The sequence below is a fragment of the Chironomus tepperi genome, unplaced genomic scaffold (assembly GCF_022539635.2).
Source record: "Chironomus tepperi strain 1889 unplaced genomic scaffold, CSIRO-AGI_Ctep_v1 contig_445, whole genome shotgun sequence".
Taxonomy (NCBI): Eukaryota; Metazoa; Arthropoda; class Insecta; order Diptera; family Chironomidae; genus Chironomus; species Chironomus tepperi.
The window spans coordinates 2,937,053-2,960,275 of NW_027226567.1; the positions used below are offsets into that span (position 1 = coordinate 2,937,053).

A 23,223-nucleotide genomic window follows, 5' to 3' on the forward strand; every position below is an offset into this window, starting at 1 on the left:
GAAAGAAAAAAGAAGGTAAATTTAAAATTCAAATGGATTTTTTATGATGAATTAGGAAAGCACAGGATTTACTTTAATTCTAGGCTCTTTGAGTAGGTATGGCAAATTTTTCAGACAAATAAGGACCGTGTTTATAAGTATGCTCATTGTCTGTTAGAGATAATAGCAGATATTACCTTAAACTACTGCATCCCGAGCGGCACAATGCGACGAACCTTGGACGAACCGCATTTTTTGTTATTATAATCAATTGATCGAAATCACCTTTCATGGTGCCGTCAGGAATACTTCACGTCTTTCCGTCAATGCGGCGACAAAGTGGTGTCTTAGTGAATACGTTGTGCAGTTTGGGCATGATGTGATAAAATTGATTTCTCGACGTATCTTTGAAAATGAGATAGTCAGCGGTCAGATGACCATCAAGCAGGAAAGTATCCATATTTTATGAATTTTCAACCTTGCTCTATTCATACTACTATTCATAGAAGTTTTACTAGTATTTCCAATTTTTCGATGTGATCCGAGAACCCAATGGCCCTCTCGGGCTAGGACCTCATCCTTATGTATTGTCGTTGACATAGGAGCGCCCAATTAACTACAGTGTACTTCTTAGAGCCATTATCATAGACAAACTCAGCCATTAGTTATCACTATAGCCCTTTCTCGAAGAAATTCAACAAATTTCTCAATAATTATCCACCAAATTCCAAGTAAGAATTGCAATATTCTCAGTATTAACCAAAAACTCCTTCTATCATCAAATCCACATCTACAACCCAAAATTCTCATTAAAAACCAAACCATTCTACCACAAGTAATACCCTCAAACTGCAAATTCACTGGAAAAATTCTTAAAATAATTAAAACGCTTGCGTTTGATGAAACATTTTTTTTTACAGAGAAAGAAAAGTTGTTAATTATGATAATGAACGATGATGATGATAATGCATCATTTTCCAAGACAAACGGAGACGTTCTAGTTTAAACATTTCTTTTATCGTCAGTAGATGGATGAAAAAATAATTAATGAACGACTGTAACTCTTTGATTAAAACTCAGATGCAGCTTATGACAATTTCTTCTTGCTTCAACATCTTGAAAGTGATTTTTTTTTTCTTGATTATTAAATTGCCAAGTTTTCTCGTCAACCTGATTGCTTTGAGTTTACATTTTGAATTTAATTATCACTGTTGGCTGGCTTTGGAATGTGAAAAATACAAGAAAAATCATTTAAAAATGATATACAAATTAGAGTGGTTGTGGAAGGTGATTGTGCTGATGGCGATGATTTTGAATGTTGTCTGGAGATTGACTGAGTGATGGAGCTCTATAATCTGCATCTGTGCATGTGAGGAACGGTGCATCTTAGGGATCTAGTCACTTAATAACGTTTTGAAAGCTGTGAACATGTATTGAATGGATATAAACGCGAAAAACCATGAAAAATTCCAAAAAAGAGGAAAAGAGAAGGAACTTGACCACCAAAACTCCCCTACCCTTCCCCATATCATCGTACCTGCAATAAAATGCAGCTTTAAAGCTTAAATTGAACCAACAAGACACATCATAAATTATCATTCATTTCCTCTCCTTTCCAATTCCTCATTTTTCAATTGTATGAAATTTTAACAACTGTTAAATATCTTTTATATTCCACATTCATCTACAGTTTATTCCATCGTGCATTAAAACAAGTAAAATGCATAAAATAATTCTCCATTCCATATCTGACAAGCTTACACTGTGGATATAAAGCTTTTAATTTAATTATCAACACTAAATGGACAGCATTTGACAGCAAATTGAAAGCTATAAATTTTAATTGACAAAAAACTAAAGCTTGCTTTTTTTTGTGGTTTTTGTTAATTAATCCAGACTTGTCATTTGGAAATGGAACCGGTTCCAAGAAATCGCCATTAAATTGCATCAGTAAACATTATATTCACAGCTGTGGCAGAAGCGCGTTGATGAGTATTTTTTTAATCAATTTGATGATTTTTTTGGATACAGTTGTGGAGAATGTGGGTCAAAACAAGTAAGAAAGTCATAGCTGAACAGCTGAATAAAGCGCATTTTTGATCAAAATTTGCTGACCATTCTTGAAGATTCAACTAGCAAAATCCATTGAGATTCAATCCAAAAGTCACCATTATCAAGGAGCGCACGATGATGATTAGTTCCTCTTGATCCACTATACATCTTAGGACATCAAGAGACAAATGGCACCCCCAAAAATTCCGCGATAATTTTCGCACATTTTCCCATAAAATTTACTCAAAAATAAGTCAGTAGCTGAAAATGTACAGCAATAAAAGCCAGTGGGTGCATGAATACAGAATGAATAATTTATAGCTTTCATGAGCTGTTAATCGTGGTCATAAAATTTTAATTCACTGTATATCCATAGATAATACCATTTTATTATTCTAGTTTTGATGAGCAATCGACAATTAAATTACATTTTTTTTGCTGTTTTTTTTGATGAGACTAAAAATGAATTGTTTATTGCCAAAGTTGTCCTGCTTTTTTAATGCCACTAATTGCAATGGGGAGTTGAATGCTGAAAGATTTATGATTCAAAGTTTTTCATTAAGTATGGCAAGCAAAATGAGTAAGTGGATTAATCCACACCCATTGGTGATTTATTGATGTATAGAGGCTACTGTTGAATTGTAGAAGATGTGAAATCTTGTGAGAATTTAAAAACTAGAAGTTTATTGCATTTGTAGGAGGCACAAAGTCTCACATGACTAGAAAATTTCTTTTTTATTGCAACTTTAACATAAGCTTTTGGTCAGCTTTTAAAGATGTTTTGCAGGATTATTTGTTCAAAATCTAAAATTTTGAGAGAGACAAATTAAGAAGGCTCCTCGATGGAGTTTTCACGGCTTCACTAAAGTTCAGTTATTAACATCAAAAGAAAGCGGTTCCATATGACATCCATATGGCTCTTAAATAGAGGCTTGAGAGTAGATGATGACATGTTATAGGCCAAAAGGAAAAAGAATGGCACCTAAATAGCATGAACCGGATAATTGATCCAAAGTCCTACACCAGGCCGCTGTCACTCTGTCTTAGTGCCAGATTCGAAGTCGATTAGACTCTTTATAAGTATCGAGTCGATTTTGAGCTCTGAATTCGGTTTGAATTCACTAAGCATGCCAGCTTTGTGCCCGAATATGATCTATTAACCAACTTGTGCTGTTCAGAATTGTACTGAAAAATTGACTCAACTTCATATAAAATTCAAGTCGATTTTAAACCCTGTAAAACTATCCAAAAATCCAAAGCATATGATCAGCCTAAACCAGCATTAAAATGCAGTCCAAAAAGCAACAATTTCTCAATCCAAAACACTCCACAACACAACAAAATGTTCATGGAAATTCACAAACTTTTCACTCTCTTTTGAGAAGCATTTTCTAATTTCCACAATGGAAATTTCCAAAAACTCTCACTTCCATCCAAAAAAACCTTCATTCTTCAACAGTTCAGTTGATAAACAACGTCGGTCGGTGCAAGACACACAACTTTTCATTCAAATCGAAATTTTCCCTCAACTGAGAGAAAAATAAAAGTTCGCGCGTAAAATAAAAATAAATTTTGTGTGTATTTGTCTAATCAAGAAAAACGAACGAAAATAAATCAGTGAGGGACGTGGCTGCATACGAAATAAATTTTGTTTATTGCCGTCATTATTTCCTGTCAATAGAAATAGTGAGAAGGAAAAGAAAAGAAAAAAATCATGAAAAATGAGAAACAAACCGATAATTGAATTAATATGTTTATTAATGATTAAAAGTTCCATGCTAATCCAGTAACATTATTATCGTATAGTTAAGTGAAAATGGCAAATTGCTGTACACAAAATATAGAAACATCTTGTTCGGTATGTTCATAACACGAAAATATTATTTTTATTCTATTTTTTCCTGTCTATTTTCACTTTGTGGATTAGAAAGTGTGAAAATACATAAATTAATATGAAGCATTATGGAGTGACAGTGAAAGGATAAGGCTTTTTACTTTAAGCTTATGTTGATTATTTATCCCTCTTTTTCGCTTCATTCATTTCCGGTTTTTGTTTCTTTTTTGAGAAAATATGTTTGTCTTTCTGTTTAGGATTAGGCTGACTTAAATGAATTCGTGGAAAATATAATATGGACTTGTGATATTTTTGGATTAAAAAGGGTTGAAGTTTAAGAGAATTTGGAAGTTTAATGAGTATTAATCCTATCGGTAATCAAAATAAGAAGATTTTGTCACGAAGTTTTAAGAGCTCCGCTAAACCTCTTTTATTTACACGAAACAGAAGCCTCTTCCATTTGCCTGCCATATGTCTAAAGTTTTTACACGCTTTCATTTCTCGATTTGTGTCGCTCGGGACATGTTGAAATGTTGGCTCGATGGCGAAGTGGTGCCGCATTTTGCTGATATTTTAGAGCAGTGGTGTCTAAACTGTGTTCCGTGACACAGTTTTTTGCGGTAGATTAAGTTCAGATCTGCCGCAAATAATTGAAAATTTCAAAGAAGTTTGCTTTTTTACTTACTTACTTACTGGAAACATGCTCCGACTTGAAGCCTAGGTTATTACAAAAGGACTTCCATCTGACTCTGTTACAGGTCACATTACAAAGCTTGTACAGATTCTCTGTTTGGACATCTAATTGACATTCCCGCATTACTTTTCTACTGCTTTTTTCTAAAACATTAAAATGTTTACTCAAAAAGATTAATTGAAGCGTCAAAAACTTCAGGTCTGCAGTCTTGGACGAACTTTGAGTTTCAGTCGAAAAATACATTTCTGCGATTCTTGGCCGAATCTTAGTTTTGTGGACTAACGTTAGAATCTCATTCTAATTTAATGGTGTGCCGCGAAAAAATTTCTGTAACCAAAGTGTGTCGTGGCTCAAAAAAGTTTGAACAGCAATGTTCTACTTGTTTACTGCTACATACCTAAAGCGACAAATCATACAAACTTAATATTTTGGTTAATGATTTTTGATGCTTAAGTTGTAGATACTTGCTTGAATGGACAAAAATAAGTTATAACTAGTTGATGGCAAGATAATATCCAGTTGATGACTTGATCTAAGGTATTTTTGGCCACTCAAGAAGTGCGTCCTTTGAACACAGTTAATTAAATCAAATAAAAAGCCAATTTTTTTAAAATTCTAAAATTAAATCCTGTCTGCATCCCTGAAAATATCTACATCAAGCACTTATCTCCCAATTAAATCACATTTTCCACAAAAGCAATTCATTAAATTAACCTTAAAAAAATATTTACGTCCACTTGTTCCCAGTTCCATTTCACATAATAAATCTTGTCACACTGTTAGTTTTCATAATAATGAACAAAGGAGCAAGAAAAAGGAGCCGGAAATGAAAAAGTATCAATACCCAAGCAGCAACAAGAAGAAAGGAAAACAGAGCTAAAAAAATTGTGATAACCTAATTAAAAATAGCTCAACGTGGGGGAGGAAAGGAACGAAAATTAATGTTCACAGCTTCCTCAAGTTGCAGAAATTCCTTAAATTCCGATAGCGATATTTTTTCGCAGCTTGAGTTTCTCTAAAAAGCTTGTTTTTCTTCATCTTCATGGCTTTTTTACATTTTTAACATTTTTTCGACACATGTTTAGGATTGTGTTGGGCAGCCACAAAGCATTTACATTTTTTATCATTAATTATCCACCCATTTTGAGCTTTTTGAGGCGGTTTTAGTTCAATTTTAATACCAACAATTTACCAACGATTTACCGAAAAGCTTGACGAATGATTCTTGAATTTTTTAAAGCATTGAGTGCCTTTTTTGAAATTTTTTAATGTACTTATCCTTGCTATTTTTGGGATTATTTACTCGTGTGCTTGTCGATGGTACTTTTGTCAACTTAAAGCACACGTGTCATTCTGTAAGAGTCAGACAACATGGCAAGAGTTTAAGCAGCACTTGAGTCAATTTTATAGTGAAATTTCTGCTATTTTCACAGAAAAATTTCGTTTATAATGTAAATTATAGCTCTGATATGCATCCAGAAAATTACATTTTGAGAGAACTTGAAAAAATTTCATGCATAAAATGGAAGTAAAATAAAAGTTTGTCAATTATCTCTTGAAGAATCAGCAACAAGATTGAATGGGCTTTTACGATGTAAATTCATCCAATTTCTGCTGTGAATAATTTTTGACTAAGCATTTTTGACATGGAAATTGACTATTTAGGGAGGATTCTGTGCGGAACAATTTGCTGATCCGTCAAATTGGTCGGAATTTGCCATCGGGGTGCCATCAGGGCAACTTCTCGTCTAAACGGCATCATAGCGATTCCCTTGCAAACACGTTTTGCAGCTGCGGTATGCTAAAGATTTGTCAATTACTAGATTCAATCCAATTTGATCAGATATTTTTGTAAATTTGATTTTTTGCTGCAATTTTGAATTCATTTCTATGAACATCAACATTTTACACTATGTTCTATGTAACACAAAGCAGTGCTCAGAGTCGAATTTTGTATAGAAATAATCAAATTTTACATCAAGTCAAATCGACTTTGAATTCGGACTCAAAGTAAATGAAGAAATTTGAACAGAAACACTAAAAAATCGATGAATTTACAAATTTATGTTATATGAAATGCCTTTCCATCGTCAGCAACTGTACGCACATAGTTAATTGTTCTAAAAAGAAACAATGCAGCAATTAATTGATGCAACACCAATATGCAGCTTGACTACACAACAAAGCAGTGAAAATCCTTTGAAGCAGCAATTTGTAAAACTCTTTGTATTTCCATTGCTTTGTAAAATAATATATGTAGGGTGGCAGTTCTTTGCTCTAGATACATTTGATGTTCTCAGTACAATTGTCAGCATTTGTGTCAATTCGTAAAAGTTTTTTGATGTTTGCAAAATAATGAGTATGGAAACTTTTGAAGCATTTGATTAAAAAGAGTGAGATAAAGGAAATAGGATGATAATGGAAAAATTGTTGTTCATTATTAAAATTTATAATGCAGTATTTTCAAATTTAAGTTAGTTTAGATTTAGAATTTCAATTTCCTGGGATAAAATTGTCAATTGAACTATGGAGATTCTTGAAAAATTTTGAATTTTTGAAAATTTTTAAGAACTTAAACATTTCAAAATCATTAATTTTGAATGAATTTTGTTAAACTTCAAATTTTAAATTTCTTTTTAAAATTAAAATTACAAAATTTTGTAAAATATTTTAATTCTTTTAAATTTAATAAAATTCATCAAAAATTTAAATTTTCGAAATTTAATAAGATTTGCTGAAAATTTGAATTTTTGAAATTTGATGAAATTTGTTAAAAATTTAAATCTTTAAAATTTAACAAAATTTGAATTTTTAAATCTAACAAATTTTGTTCAAATTGAAAAATTAAACTTCAAACTTAATATTTGTGTCTAAATTTCAAATATTGAAATTCTTAGAAAATTAAAATGCCAAAATCTTTCGAAATTTGAAATTCCTTTCAACATTCCTTTCAAATTTTCTTCAAACATTTTACTTTAAATTTGCTTAATCTTATTAAACCAAACATAAAACCTCAATAAACAAATAAAAAGAAATTTCTCAAAAGCTTTACTCACAGCAAGGCAAGACAGACGAATCTTTAAGATATTTCTTATTCTTAGAATCTCACATTCAATACAAGGCCATTAAGATAGACTGCGATAGACATGATATAATATCATACACATCTTCCGCTTGTGTATTATTAATGATGGAAATCTGTATACAAATAAGTCATTAAGACTTTAAGCTTAGAAGAGATTAAGTCATATCTCATTTCACTGTAATAACTATCCTTTACAAATTACTGCTGGTATTAATTTTCGAATGTTTGTGGTTTTAAGAACAGCCTTAAAGAGCTTGTTGGCAGTGACTTTAAAGAGAAGCTCAAACTTCCATCCTTTTTTGTTGTTGAATTTTTAATGTCAAAAATTATTGAAAATTATGTAAAAGCTTCCGCTTACACGGCAGATTATCCACATCGTGTCACAACATTGAGTCTGAAATGGCTGTGTACAGCTTGTTGACTATGAAGGTGAAGTATAAAAAAAATATTTTGTTTAACATTCATCAAAGTTAATGTCTGTTTATACAAATTTATGAAAAACTGTGCATGAAAATGTCAATAAAATGTACAAAAATTTCTCTATAAAGTAAGTCATGTTGATTCAAGCCATGAATTTGCCAATAACCTCTGAGGAAATGATGAAAGAATTTTTTTTTTTCAATTTCTCCCGGCAATGAATGGAAAATTACCGAGAATTAATGACTTCAAATTTCGCAGAAGAGAAACATTTGTTCGGTTGACATTCTTGTGGTGTTTTGGCACGAGCAAGCCTGTGGATTTTTGTTGGTAATTCTTTGAAATCTTTAAAGTAATATTGTACATTTTTTGTGTCTATGGTAATATTCTTTACTCTTTTGTGCTTGAGATGAGCTGTGGAATTAGATATTAACAGTTGAAATACTAGTTATAGTATAGGAAGTTATTATGATTATTATCATAACTTAGTCATTTATTCCTGCGTTTACGTAATCATGTTCCTTTATCAAGCAAAGGTTACTACAAAAAATCCTTAATTTGTCTCTGTGGCTAGCTACGTCATCTGGTTTGAAAAAATTCTCTGTTTGCACGTTAAGCATTCATTAATCACTGTTTTGATTCAAGGATCATCTGGAGCTGCAATTAGCTTGTGTTTTGTCGCGACAAATGATATTTCCTTTGACATTTCTCTTATTTTGTACTTAATGAGTTTAACGAGTATCGATTCGCAAGATCTCTCGCTTAAAACTAGAGCTACAAATTTATGGGATTCGGAATCACTTCTTTGATGACATTTCTGCATGTAACCTTCAAAAGGATGCTGTGAACCTCATTCCAATTAAATATGATTTGAAAAAGAACACGAGAAAACTTTCACATGCCGAGTTTCGAACCCATAATCACTGGGCTATGCTGAAATAATTAAGAATCGGAGTATTTAACCTTGATTTAATCATTTCGCTACCAAGCCACTTCAACTAACTGATTATTATGTTGTAAATAATTAAATTTAAAGCAATGAACAACAATTTTAAAAAAATCCACAAAAGCTAAAGTCTTTAACCTTTTATTCCCACGCATCTGCAACAAATCATCATCATTCCAGTTCCAAATTTTTTTTTGTTTTAAAAAACCATTTATCCCACATTAAACCACAATTCCTTTACTTCCGCATATCCTGCAGTATTTATTTCAATAAAAACAAAAAAATTTCTTATTTATTTTTTGTTATTTATTTTATGAAACAGTACGCGTATCTTCCTATTTACCCACGAACTCTTCATGACTACCAAATACACTCATAACTCATAATCGTTTCTATAGAAATTGAATGTGTCTAAATTCATATAAAAAGACGTTTCCTTTCATGGCAAACAAATAAATTTCTTCTTCTTATTGAAATTTTCTTTCACAAATAAAGCATCTAAGGATCGTATGTGCGTGTCATATCTTATGATGCCTATCTTATGTGTTTTCAGTCACAAATGTCACGACTTTTTTTTTTGTTCTTTTTGACGACCCATTTTCCTCGCAATTTCAATTAAATTAGAGTACGAAGACAAGTTCAAGTATCACTTGCGTATCATCAAAAATTCTGTTTACTTTCCTACAACAAAAAAAAAGTCGTATCTTATAAAAGAAAATATCATGAGTAAATATAATCACGGCACACACTGGTTAAATATTTTACTTGATCCTTAAATCATGAGCTTCTCATTTGTCGACCCGTAAAATAAAAATTTCATGCATTGGCATACATAAAATATTTACTTACATTTTCATTCTTTTTACTTCCTTCTCTGTTCATTTTTTAAGGGCATGTTCTCAAAGGACGGGACGGGTTTTGTTGTTGTTGTCTGCTGTTCGTCCGTTTTGTGGAATAAAAATTAAATTTTTTTTTATATGATTTTTTTACATAATATTTTACATTTTATGTTGTCTGAAGATGGATTTTGGATTTCTGGAGGGCAGGATGTATCATGTCAAACGAAATTATGGAAAAGATTCATGACTAAATAGCTTATAAGATATGTATAAAATAAGTTCTACTTTATATGCTTAAGATTGACAAGATATTGGTAATAAAATGAAGCTGGTGGTCTGTTTTGGGTCTTCAAAGAAATGGAAATCAATTCCGATTTTATGTATGGAATTGTCGAGTCGAGTTTTTTGTATGAAATCCGAGCCGAGCTAACTTTTTCATACACAATCCTAGTCGACATTGAATTTTGGACTGTTTTTAGAAAAGTCATTTAAAGCCAGGTTCAGAAATTGAGTGTTGTGACGTAAAATATCTTTGAATACGGCAAGTTTGCTTTTAATATCGTCGGTACATCCAAAATTATTGAATGGTTGTTTTCCCTGAAGACACACCACTTAGAAATAGCTGAAAATCCAGCTCCAGGTCGACTAAACTTTTGCCTGAGGTCGGATTTAATCGAACCTGGGCTGGAGTCTGAATTACGTTCATTTGGTGCCGAATGTTCGGCCATTTTTATGCAGTATGCTTTCCAAGTTTGACTTACTGTAGTCATTGGAATGTCCACCAATCATCATAATCACCCGGGTTCTGTCCAATGGAAAATCTAGTTGAATTTTGGTTCTGTCTGTCTTATTGTCAAGGAATCCATAATTTTCAAACTTAAAACTATCTCACTATATCTTAGAACTCATAAAATCCATACAAACCCATTCAAACCTTCCCAACTAACTCAAAACAAACTAAATTATTAAGCCATAACTCATTTTCCCCAGAATCATAATCAAATACGTCTACCTACCAACCAAAAGACGTTTTCATCATTTCAATCTTTAAAAATCACTCATATTCCTGCACATCATAATCATCAACATCAAATTTTCTACATGAGCCTTAAAATATTGAAAGGCAGAGAAAAACCAGTTCAGTTGTGCATATACATAAAAACAGTTTCCTTTAAGCTTTCATTGTAAGACATGAAAAAATACAAAAAAAATGTAAATAGAAAGGAAAAAAAGAGAGCATGTAAGGGTATTGAGTAGAATAAAAAAGGAAGATCATTATTGGGATTTTGTTTCATTCATCTCCATTTACCTCCTCGTCCCTTCCCATCATCCTCCTCAATTTCTTTTGTTCTTTGCCTTAATAATTTACAAAAAATGATTTACAAGATGCTGAATAAGAAGAAGAAAGATTTTTTTACATAAAGTAAGGCTCAATATGTTATGTAGACGTAGATGTTTGTAATATTAAATGAGTAGGCACGAGAGCACTTCAGTTGAATGAAATATTTGAAATACATAAAAAATATACAAATCATACGTAAATTGGAATTTTCTGTGATTCTTTTTCGTTTGATATAAGCTTCCTTATTGAAATGCATGAGAATGAAGAAGCATGTCCTCATGAGAAATGTGTAAGGATTAGAGGCAGTGGGGCATCAAGGAGGATTTAAAGACCTTTTTTTTAAGGTCACTAGCAATTTTTGAATTGATTTTTTGTTCAAATCAGAGCTTGAAGTCGACTTTTTTATGGGAATGTCGATTAAAGTCAACTTGAATCCATATAAAATGGATGTCAACTTCGAGCTCTGCCTCTAAAAAGTTTGGACTAGTTTGAAAAATGATAAATGCCCTAACAGACAAGGAGCATGCTTTCATGGTACAGACATACTACTTAGGAACCTAAAAGTGGTCTATTTGCTTGCTAGGGATGATGAGTTACTGCTTAATAACCTTCATGGCAAAACTGAGAGCTCGAAGTAGACTCAATTTTCATATGAAGTCAAGTCGACATGAGTCGACTTTTCATACAAAATCCTAGTCGACCTCATCAAAAATACAAATTGGAACAAGCTATCAGAAATCATACCATCAAACCTAGTCGACCTCAAGCTCTGCCAAAGCTTCTTAAATAAATGACATCAAATTTGAGTGATTTATAAACAAATAATTTTGAAGTTTTCTTATGAAATTCAGAAGAATGCTCAGCAATATCTTAAAATTGCTTCATCCTTTCAATTCAATTCACATCCCTATAATGTAATAGAATCTGTGGAACAATAATGATATATATCATGGCTTATACAAAGCATTCATTCCATTTTGTGGATAAAAAACATTTTTTTTTCTCTTTGTGAAGAATTTCTGGATTTTTTATTTCGCTTTGTTTATTTTTGTTGGTTTTTTGTGCTGTAGGGAAGAAGATTTAATGCAGAAATTTAGAGGTTTTGTGGCTTGGGAGCTGTTTTTATGGTTTTCATGCTTGATAATATGAACTGCTTCAGAAACTGGATTGGAGAATTTATTCTTATTTTTAAACAGAATATAAACACAGAATTAACAAACTTTAGAATCCAATGCGATTGGTAGTGGAAGTTGCAAGCTTATTCGTACAGTTGTTTTCCTTTTGAGCCGATTCTTTCTTTAATTGAAGTTTTTTAAGGACTGAACTTAGAATCGACTCCGATTTTGTATTCAAAAAGCGACTCAAGCGAACCCGATTCCATATAAAATTCAATTCGACTTCGAGCTCTGATCAAGAGCACTATTTCTACCAGGATTTTGTCAACCCAACGGCAGGCAAATCTTAGTAAATTGAAAAGAAGGGAGACCACCATTAACCCCTTCCCTCTGAATACGTTCCTACCCGGCGGATTCCAGAAACCAGTTTGTAGAGTTATCTCTTCATGGTCTTTTCGAAGCAAGTGATCAATCCAGTCCCAATCCAAATTCCAAACATTATAACCAAAAATTCTAACCATTCCTATAATTTCAACCCCAAAATCCCCAATTATAAATATTTAATATCCTTAAAATTATTCAATATTTTTTGAATCCTGCCTAAAAAAATTTCAATATCAAAAGCAAAAATTCTAATAACCCAAATTTAAATAATCCCACTAAAATATTCTGACAAATCCCTAACTAACCACATCAAAAGAAGAAAATTTTTCGATCAAACTTAATAAGCTTAGAAAGTCATCATAAATATTTGAATAGCACAATTTATTATTCTACCGAAAAAAAAGTATTTACAAAGGCATGACAAATTATTCCATATGGAATTTATATTGATGTGCTATCTCAATATTATTAGTACTTTTTTTTTTTGGTTCTATTGCTTTCCGAGCGACACAAGCTTTTCATGGCAGTAATATCCAAGTGGCAATTAAGACGAAATTTGCCACATGGCAACCACTTGGACGCCACTCAGACACCACATGACAGCCTTATTGACACCATATGACAGCCATGTGGATTAAATATGACAGCCACGTGGACACTATATGACAGCCAAATTGACACTATATGACAACAAGTTTGACATCATATGACAGTCACATGGACACCGTTTGACAGCCACATTGACGCCATATGACAGCCACTTGGACTCCACATGGCAACCATTTGAACGACACGTGACAGTCACTTAGCAACGAATAACCTTGCGCCTGTCGGGCTCTATTTGTTTCTGTGTTCACGTTTCGATTTGGTTTTGGTCTGCATGATTGATTCACCAATTTTTCATATCAAATGCCTTTTATTGCCGAAAAATTCGAATATAACTGGCAATAACTTTTTATGTCTTTGCTGTCTCACATATTCTCAGTGCCAGATGAGAAGCACATGACATGAAAAAATTGTTTACAAAAACAAAGGAACTGATGATAGAAAAATATTAAATTTTTCATCGCCAAAAAGAGAAAAAAAAAGGTACGGAAAAAATATTCGATAAACTCAATGGAAACGGAAAACATGAATTGTTGGGATCTTTGACCTCCTTTTTTTTCTTCTCTTTGTTCAGTATTGTTGGAGCTATATTTCAACAGAAAAAGAATTTCTTTTTTTGCCATGTCATTCGAAATCGATAAGAAATGAGAAAATAATATACTTGGGGAAATATTTAAACAATAGATTATTGGTAGTGAAATTCATATAAGCACAAGAACCTTGAAAAGAACAAGGATGTCGTAAGTGTGAGTGAAAGTGGCTGCACATGGTGAATTTCAACTTAAGTTTACTCATTAATGTTGAATGAGGAAATGAAATGGGAAAATTGCAGACTTAAAAATTCTTTGTAGCTTGCTGTTGTTATAAGAAGAAATTCGAAGAATAAAGAGCAGTTTTTGGGTTTTTTGATTAAAGTGGTTGGATTTTAAGTTTTTCCGAAAAACAAACGAGGTAGAAATGACCGAAAAGCTGACCCTAGACCAACTTGACTCTAGCATGAGGCCAAATCTCATTCAATGTGGCCCGCGGTTAATGACACACAAGCCTGATGCCAATTTTTAGAATATGAACCTAAATCAGCCGTCTTGTTGCCGTCATAGCATTTTCACGTCTTGCTGTCAACGCTTTGATGCATTGTTCCAAGTCGAACCAGAGTTTGTATGAACGAGGAGACTGAAGCCGACTCGATTGTACACTAAATTTTGAATAGACTTCTGAATAGCTCTGATTTGATGTGGCGATGTCCTATTGACTACATTGTGCTGCTCAGGATACTAAATCAAATCGAATTAAGCTCAAGTTGGAAGTAAAATGCGCCTCCATTTAAATCAAAATTATTAATTTTCTTTTCACACTTTCTACGCTAATTACCCCTTCACAATCTTGTGTAAACTCTGAAATATTAACATGACAAACTCCAATAAATCACCAAAAAAGAGAGAGAGAAAGAAAAATTTTACACCTTCACAAGAAAAGAACATCGAATGTCTACAGATGCTAAATTTCCCTTAAAAATTTTTATTCTAAACCAGTGGTGGTAATCAAAACCTATGTTAAGGCCAGATGTTTAGTCAGAAGTTTTTTCTTTATTAAGCGGGCCGGGGTTGGTTTTGGGAAGAGTTTGAAGTCAACTAGAATTTTGTATAGAGTTTGGGGTTTGAATTTTTTTTTGGATGGAGTGTAAACATTTAAACTGTTTTTCGGATTTTCATCATGAATATCCCAAGTAAATTATCAGTATTTTGTTCCAGAAATGAGGAGACCCCTCTTGCTGTTAAGCCTCTGATCACTTACTTACTTACATGGGCAGCACACGAGGGCCCATCGCCGCATTTAGAGTTCGTCGAAAGCTAGATCTGTCTTTGGATAACTTCTGACAGTTTCTAATTCCACAATTAGCATCATTGCATCGTTACTCACACAACAAGCCTCTGGTTCCTTCATTCCTATAACTTCGTTTTATACCAGTTAGGGTTGTCAAAGGTTAAAAGTTGTCTCTTAAAAACCCTTGCAAAATGAAGAATTATTCCGAAAATGGTGGGTTGACCTCAAACTCCTCCCACTCTGAATACGTCCCTGATACAAGTGTACCGCAACACTCTTATGTTGCCCACCACTGCTCCAAACATAAGAACAAAGAAAACGAAGATGAAGTGAATGAATTAAGGCATGTTGAGCCTTCAAGATTTATGTGAAATTATTCAAAAGGAAAAAAAGAAGAAAAAAAATAATTTCCACTGCAATTAACCTCAAAAAATTTTTCCTTTTTCTTTTCATTTGAAATAATTTATTTTTCCTCCTTTATTTTGCTCTTTTTTTGTCTGTGTACAGATACAACCAAAACTTTGAAAAAGAAAAAAAGGAAGTAAAAAGTTTTTTTAACGTTCAAAAAAAAAAAAAAAAGTAATACATGATGGTGTACAGCATGAACGTGCTTGAGAAAACTCTGTAAATTACATAAAAATCGTGTTAAGGAACATAAAATAAAATAAAAAAACACAACATCCTTAATGAAATAAAAAAGGAGTGAAATGAAATCAACAGTGTATCATTATTATAGTCCAAAAGGAAAAAGCAAATGTACGAGAACTTTTACAGTTAAGAGTTGGACTCTAATAAGTGCAATTTATTCATTGGTGAGTATAAAGTAATTCAATTTATTTTCAACAATGCACCAAATTGTATGCCAAGTACAAATAATGGTTACCCTCCCCTATATGAACAGAATGTATCACATTCCAAACAAAAAAGGTTATTGCGGAAGGGATAGTTGTTGGATGTTTCCTTTACCTTTTATGTATACCGACCTATCATAATAAGTCTTCGACAACAAGTAGATTCTTGTTGACCTGTCAACATTAAGGTTGATGATGTTAAAATCAGAGGAATGGGTGATTTTAAAAAGGAAGTGAGCAGTATTATCAGGACTTTATTTTGTACTTTATTGCTGTTAATTTTAGTTTAGTTTGTTCTAATTTTGGGGTGATTGAGATTTTCTTAGAATTTTTTATTAGTAGCAAATCCAATGGAATGCGAATGGTAATAGGGTGCACAATCTAAGTATATCAAGCAATAGGCGCCTGGGACCGGTTTTAAAATACAATTATCCATAGCCAAAGTTCACCTTCTCTACAGTTACACCTACACCTGCGTCGAACTTGCCTCCAACATTCAGGTAAACCCTAGAGCAGTGGTGGTCAACCTATGTGCCGAGGCAAACTAGTATAATTTTTGGAGTTGCCATGTATAGCTTGGATCAAGGCTTATCACTAAGATGTGTCTTCAAAATAAAAGGTTACCGACCACTGCCCAACTACTGTCCTAGAATATGCAACAAGTATTAATGAAGAGATAGGTGTATACCAAAGAACTGGCTTCTGAGATTAATTTTACTAGGAATATCTAAAGTTACCTTACTTTTTGGAACAATCTGGAATAGATATTGTAATAATTAGTGAAAATTGCACTCGTACATTTTCAAAATTAGAACTAATTCTTCGATTCATTATTATTGGGCATTCAGCATCTCCTTATGTCCAATAATGAAGGATTTCGATTTTAAATTTAATTTCCTTCCGAAAAGCAGTCCTAACACAAGTAAAAGCTATCTAGGCACACTCGAATTTTTTCCCATCAAAAATTCAATACCATTCATACTTTCATGATACACATCATGCTTAATAAATCTGTTTTGGGAGCGAGAATAAGGAATATATGACGTGAATAGAACCGGAAATGCTCACATATGTGCTTTCTCATGAGAAAATGACGCTATTCAATTTAAAAATATTTCTCAATGTGCTAAAAATATAAGTGATAAAAATTCTTTTTTGATTGAAATATTTTATGTGCTTTCTCAATTATTGCTTGGTTATGATATGATATGTATGAAAAGCTAATGTACGACATTGCTGTTATGGGAGGAAAATGTTTTTTGTTAGTTTTTTGGGGTTTGTTGGGTTATGATGTGGAGTATCATGGAGAGATAAGGGGATTTTTGGTGATGTGAAATGCATACCTGAACAGAAAAGAAGCAGGTTCATGAATATGGTTGGAAAATTGAACATGCTTAACTCTATTGACTGAATATACTCATTTAAGTGAGTATTCTTATTGTATGTTAGGAATAATAGAAATTTTTATGAGAATTTTGAGATTAGGATCCAAAAGGCTCGATGTAGTCACTAGAGTACCGCTCCGTCACCATGTTGAAAACATCAAATGACGTAGAGACAGATCCGTCAAGCCAGATAGCTACTAAATAGCCGAATTTCATACGAAATCGAGTCAACTTAAGTCACTCTTTCCATATAACATCCGTAAGCTTCCCAGTAACATCATCCGAAAACTTCTGATCTTGGTCCAGATATCGGGAAACCTAAAATATATGAATCAACTTCCAATTCTGAAAATTTGGGCATTTCTGGATCAAAACAAGCTCAAAATCCTAATAAACGTCAATTTTTTAAAAGACCCATCAAGGAGACACTCCAAAATGGTATTTTTACACAACAAAATCAGAAATATTCTCAGAAAATCCCACAAACAAATGCTTAACAAAACGAGATAATTGTGTTATTTCCATCACCAAGTGTCATGAGAAATAAATATCTCATTTCTCAAAAAAATCTCACCTTTCAACATTAAAAAAAAATCCCCACCCAACAACTCTGCTTCGATAAATTTCACAGAATCCGTAAATTGCCTTGTTATACAGCACAAAAAAAAATCTCTCAGCATCTCATGAAAAGTACCTAACTCAAAAGATTTCTAAAAAATGTCATCATTTCTTCTTATTTTTACAGAACATTTCGATACTTGTTGTGCTTCTGTATTCATGGCAAATCAGTGTTAACATGAAGAAATTTCAAAGCTTTGGCGATGTTTATTACGGTAAGTATTCCTTATTTTGACATTTGTTGGATCTTTTAATTCCTTTCATGTCAAACATTCCCTAAAACTAATTTCTTGATGATCTCAATTTCATTTTTTTTCCTTATCGACTCTTTTTTATCTTCCCTATACTTATATACATGCTGTTCCAACATCCATATGAAAATGTTGATGCTGATGGTGTAAAAAAAAACACATCTTTACTGCTTTTTATGTATTATGTACATATTCTACATTCGTCTGGGGCAGGAGTGCAAATTGCTTATTATGCAATCATCTTTACACAATTTTCCATGATGGTGCTAAGCGTGTTGTTAGCAATTGGCACATATACTGTAAGTCCGAGCTTATTTAAGCTTTTCTTTCTTTGTGTAACTGTGTTTAGCGTGTTTTTGTGAAGAATATGAAGATTTGTTGGTCGATTTGGGTTATTATTGTTGGATATTGTGGTTGTTTGTTGAATTGTAAGTGATAGCATAAGACAGCATCCTAAAGTATGTCTTTAACTTTGATTTATAACTAATTTAAACGTGAATCTACCAAAATTCAAGTCTAATAATGTAAATTTATCAATTTTGTTGTAAATTGAAACTGTTTTGCATCATGAAGCTAACTTTGCATCATTTTGCGCCAACTTCATGTAACTTGACCGCCAACTTCACGTAATTTGACAGCAAACTTCAAGTTATCAAACCACATTTTAGAGTTTATTTAGTAAAAAGTGCAAAACAAGTGAAAATTCAATAAATTAGAGTTAAATAGCATTGTTCATCATTCAATCCAGCAATCTAACAAACAAGTGACTCGAATAGCTCCAAGTATGCGCTCTAGACATCAACAAATCCGTGACATTTCATAAAAAACCTTTTTTTTAACATCGCATTAAATGAATATTTTAATGAAACTTTTTTCTCTATTCTTATTCTTTTTTTCATTCATTCATTCACAGGAGAATGCTGGTCTTGTGGTGCCATTTGTAATTGGAATGTTAACATTCATGTCATTTGAAGCGTTAGGTCTTGTGTACGCAAACGTGCTAAAGGATCAAATATTTGGGGTAATGAAATGCGCATTCATGCTTGAGTGAATGTTAAAATGTCTAATGTCAGGACATATAAATACGACGAAAAAAGCATATAAAAAAATAAGAAAAGTTAATTCTCATCACTTTACGGATATTCGAGTGTCATAAAACTATTTATTGTTACTCTTATTTTTTATAATCATTACCACTAGTTCTATGGACGGACGGAAGAATAACAATGTCCATTAATTTTTATTACAATGAACGTTTCTTTTCAATTCTGAAAATTTTTCATTTATTCATATTTCGTTACAGCATTTTGACGTTTTTGCCAAACGAGAGCTAATGGCTTTCCTCATAAGACTTATATTGAATGTAAGATATAAAAATGAAAATAAGGAACCCGAGTATCGATGGTTGGAGGAAATTAAAGTTGCAACAAGTTGGAAATATGTCAAGAATCATGAAGAATTGTCGAATTTTTGCCATTTAACCGTGTTTTTCAGAAGTTGGAAAATAACGGTCACAAAATATTTGAAAAATTAACGGTTAAAATATATTTGAAAATAAATGTTCTATATCAACAAAATTTTTAATTTTTTATCACAAAAACTTGAAATTCTGTTGAATTTTTGACAAATTTTCCAAAAAAACTTGCAAATCTTTCAACATTGCTGCTCGGTATTCTCCCTCATATTTATTCACACAATACAATTTATGTTCAAACATGTTCAATAGATTGTAATTCTTTAGAGATATTCACTCTTTTCTTCGCAATTTATGCTATTGAATCAGCAAAATTCAGCAGTGTTTAAAGCTTAAAAACATTTTTCATTCTTGTTCCTGAAAAAAAAAACACAAAACAGGAAAACTTTCCCGTTTCTAAAAAAAGACAGAAGCTTATCTCTAAATTTTTATCTTCTTATCCATTTTTAAACGTCCTCGACACATTTTCCTTGTCATTTCCCGCAAATTCCCTCACTTATTTCCATTAAAATATAAATAATAAATAAAAATTAATCCCATTGGAATTTAAGAATCTTTTTTTTTTGTGAAATTTTTATCGTCAAATGACGGTTACCTAAGATTATTGCAAATTTCTGTTTTGATAATGTTTGGGATTGCTCTTAAATCGATTTTTTGTTGTATTTTGGGAATGTGTCGAGAAAAAAAAAAGATTTGGAACCATATGGAGTGGACATTTTCTTAACAATTTAATGAATTTAATGGATTTTGATATTGATTTTCATGATTGGGTCGATGGAATTAGGATTAAAGCTAATTTTGAAGCTTTTTGGGTACTCGAATGTGTTCTTGCTTGACGGTTTCGGTTGAAAAAGTTCAAATGGGATTAAAAATCTTCAAAATTTAGATTAACGGTTTTCAAAAATTCAAAAAAAAGTTTTTTTTTTCTTAAACGGATTTCAAAAATTTGAATTCAAACTTCCGTAAATAGAATCAAAAATGAAGACGAACATTTTCAAAATTTGACTATCGGTTTTCAGGAATTCGAAAAAGTTTATTTTTTTCAACATTTTTTAAAAATTTGAATTTTAACGACCAGAAATATACTTCAAATTTCAAAAATTTTCAAAAAAGAACGAATTTAAATTTCAAAAAACCGTTAAATTAGAAAAAAAAAATATAAATAGACCAAATTCAAATTTTAGAAAACCGTTGAAAATTTAAAAACCTTAAAAATAGACCAGAAACATTGAAATAGAATTTCACAACATCCGAAAAAAATCCTAAAATTGAATTATCGAAAATTGTCCCCAAGATGCCAATTCACACTTACACACAAAAATTACAAAAACAACACAAAAATACTACGCATTTACGCCTAACGATTACAGTCCTTGAACATAAAAAAATTGTTATGACGTGAATATCGATATGTTCTGCCCTACAACTCTAATTTTCTTCCTTATCTCGTTTTTTTCTATCTTCTTATCGTACTTAAATTTTACGAACATCAAAAACCCGCATCTCATTGCTGTTATAGACCCTAGTGATATGGGTTGTTATGAAATTTTATCACATGCTACGTTCCGGCATTTCGTGGAAATTGAATGAGACAATTATTGAACTTTGACATAGCTCGTACGATACGAAAACATCAACAACGTATTCGTATTGCGATGAAGATAATGAGATTCTTAATATTGATGCAAATAAAAATGAAAGTTATTTGATTGACGGTGACAGTTGCTGTCGTAAACGACTACCACCATTATCGGATAATGAGGATGATGATGATGATGATGACGATGTTAATGACACGACTGATAATGAGGATTATTCGGATGGTGAGAGACATGAAATGAGAAAAATTCGGGTAAAAAGAAGACATAGTGAGACATTTATTGAAGCTGTTGCATCTGTGTGACATAAACAATATTTGAAATGAGCTTAATTTTGTTGTTTTTTTTATTGTCAACTTATTATGCAGTTTTTTTTTGTGTTCAACGGGAGCTTATGGAATCAATTTATGTAAATTTTTCTTTCTTTTTTGATGCAAATTTGGTTTTGTGGAATATGAATGGAATTATGCAGTTATGAAGCACATTTTCAATGATGTTGTTTGTGAATTCTGAGAGATTTTGGTCAATTATGAAGTCTGACTTTATTTTATGAAGTTCTTGAACCTAGCTGTAGTTTCTCAATGTTAAGGACTTATGATGAACAGTAAATTGCAGTGTTCTTGATCAAAAAAACTGCCAATCAAGCATAACCCCTAGTGAAGAACTAAAACTAGACATCATAATTAGAACTAGACATTAACAAACCACTGACTACTTCTAGCGGGTTTTTGTTCACTCGAATTCTTTATCGGCGGCAATTTATCCTTCAAAATTGCTTCTTTACTCTTGGAACGTTGAAAATTTAAGTTCGAAAAATTCGAAAATCATTCGAAATTTGAATTTTCACAAAAACAAACCCCCACACTAACCTCAATAAGCACAAATCGGTTAATCAATCATAAATCCGGTTCCAGACGTGACTCTAACTTGATGTTGAATTCGAATTAAATCCAAGACCATGCCAGTGTCACACTTGTCTATTTTTTTATTTGTCTATTTTTAGATTATTTGTAAACTGTCTTTCATTGGATTTACTGTTTTGATAAGAGATTCTTATGGAAAATGTCCAACTAGACTTTCCCTGGGGTTGAACCAGGGTCGTTATAACTGTAGTCCGACGCTCTAACCACTTGACCATTGCCGCTTTTTCGCTGTACATAACAAGAACAAATCAATTGCATATTCCAATCGACACAAGCTTTTCTATGGCAGGCAGATGGCGGGCACATGGATTTTAAAGGACAATTTTTATGGTATTTAGCTTGGAAATTGCTACTTAAATGTCACATGGAAGCCACTTGGTTATGATGAATAACTTGTGTCGCTCGGGAATTCGAACAAATTCAGTAAAAAGTTTAAATTCAATGAAATTTTTCAAATTCTTCAAGTTTCCTCAAACTCAATTTATTTTACAAAAATTCACCATTTTCTTACCCTTCAAAACTCTCTCAATCACTAGCCCGAAAACCAATCGATTACACAATCATTCCATCATAGAAAATGTGCTCGAAATGAATCAGAAAAAATGCTGAATTATAATTGCATGCAGCAAAGTTCAAATGATTTCCATTTGCATTTTTGCTTACGATGCAGAAAAAGATCGTCAATAAAGGAATTGCAACAGCACTTTCAATCTCAAAAGAGAAATTGAACGATTCATCCATAAAAATGGAAAATGAATGTAAATGCATTTACAAAGTTTGCATTTTGTGGATGGCAAAAATTTTGTGTCAGAGATGCATATTCAATTAACATTATTATTCCATTAAATCAAAACCCTCAAGAAATGTTGATAATTAATTGATATTTTATGTTCAGTACACAAAATTTACAAATATTTTCAATTAGCAATTTTCAGTTCAGTTAAATATTTAACTTTAATTTAAATGATGCTGACGATAATGTTGTTAGATTTTTCAGGGAGTAAGT

General features: G+C 32.1%; 1 protein-coding gene and 1 long non-coding RNA gene across 3 annotated transcripts in view; one reads left to right on the forward strand and one right to left on the reverse strand.

Annotated features, from left to right (window-relative positions):
• Positions 1-3,512: 3,512 nt before the first annotated feature.
• LOC139098431 (uncharacterized) lies at positions 3,513-23,208 on the forward strand. Of its 2 annotated transcripts, none has more exons than XM_070650633.1 (7): positions 3,513-3,889; positions 15,625-15,929; positions 18,099-18,186; positions 18,436-18,521; positions 19,136-19,243; positions 19,526-19,585; positions 21,216-23,208. In XM_070650633.1, the coding sequence occupies exons 2-7, from the start codon at positions 15,825-15,827 to the stop codon at positions 21,303-21,305; spliced, it is 537 nt and encodes a 178-aa protein (XP_070506734.1). In that variant the 5' UTR covers positions 3,513-3,889; positions 15,625-15,824; the 3' UTR covers positions 21,306-23,208. The 2 variants fall into 2 exon arrangements, with proteins under 2 accessions (XP_070506734.1, XP_070506735.1); XM_070650634.1 differs by having other exon boundaries at positions 18,505-18,521.
• The window catches only part of LOC139098432 (uncharacterized), a 36,950-nt gene continuing 22,363 nt past the window's right edge, over positions 8,637-23,223 (reverse strand). The window contains exons 2-3 of the long non-coding RNA XR_011545199.1: positions 9,857-9,941; positions 8,637-8,994 (exon numbers count right to left, since the gene is read on the reverse strand). This is a non-coding gene — a long non-coding RNA (uncharacterized lncRNA). The remainder of the gene's footprint in view (positions 8,995-9,856; positions 9,942-23,223) is intronic.

Excerpts from the sequence above, each read along its gene's own strand:
- LOC139098431 (XM_070650633.1), top strand. The coding sequence starts at position 15,825 with ATGAAATCAACAGTGTATCATTATTATAGTCCAAAAGGAAAAAGCAAA. Across the intron at positions 18,187-18,435 it reads CTTTGGCGATGTTTATTACG|GAGTGCAAATTGCTTATTAT; the intron begins GTAAGTATTCCT and ends CGTCTGGGGCAG. Across the intron at positions 19,244-19,525 it reads TAAAGGATCAAATATTTGGG|CATTTTGACGTTTTTGCCAA; the intron begins GTAATGAAATGC and ends ATTTCGTTACAG.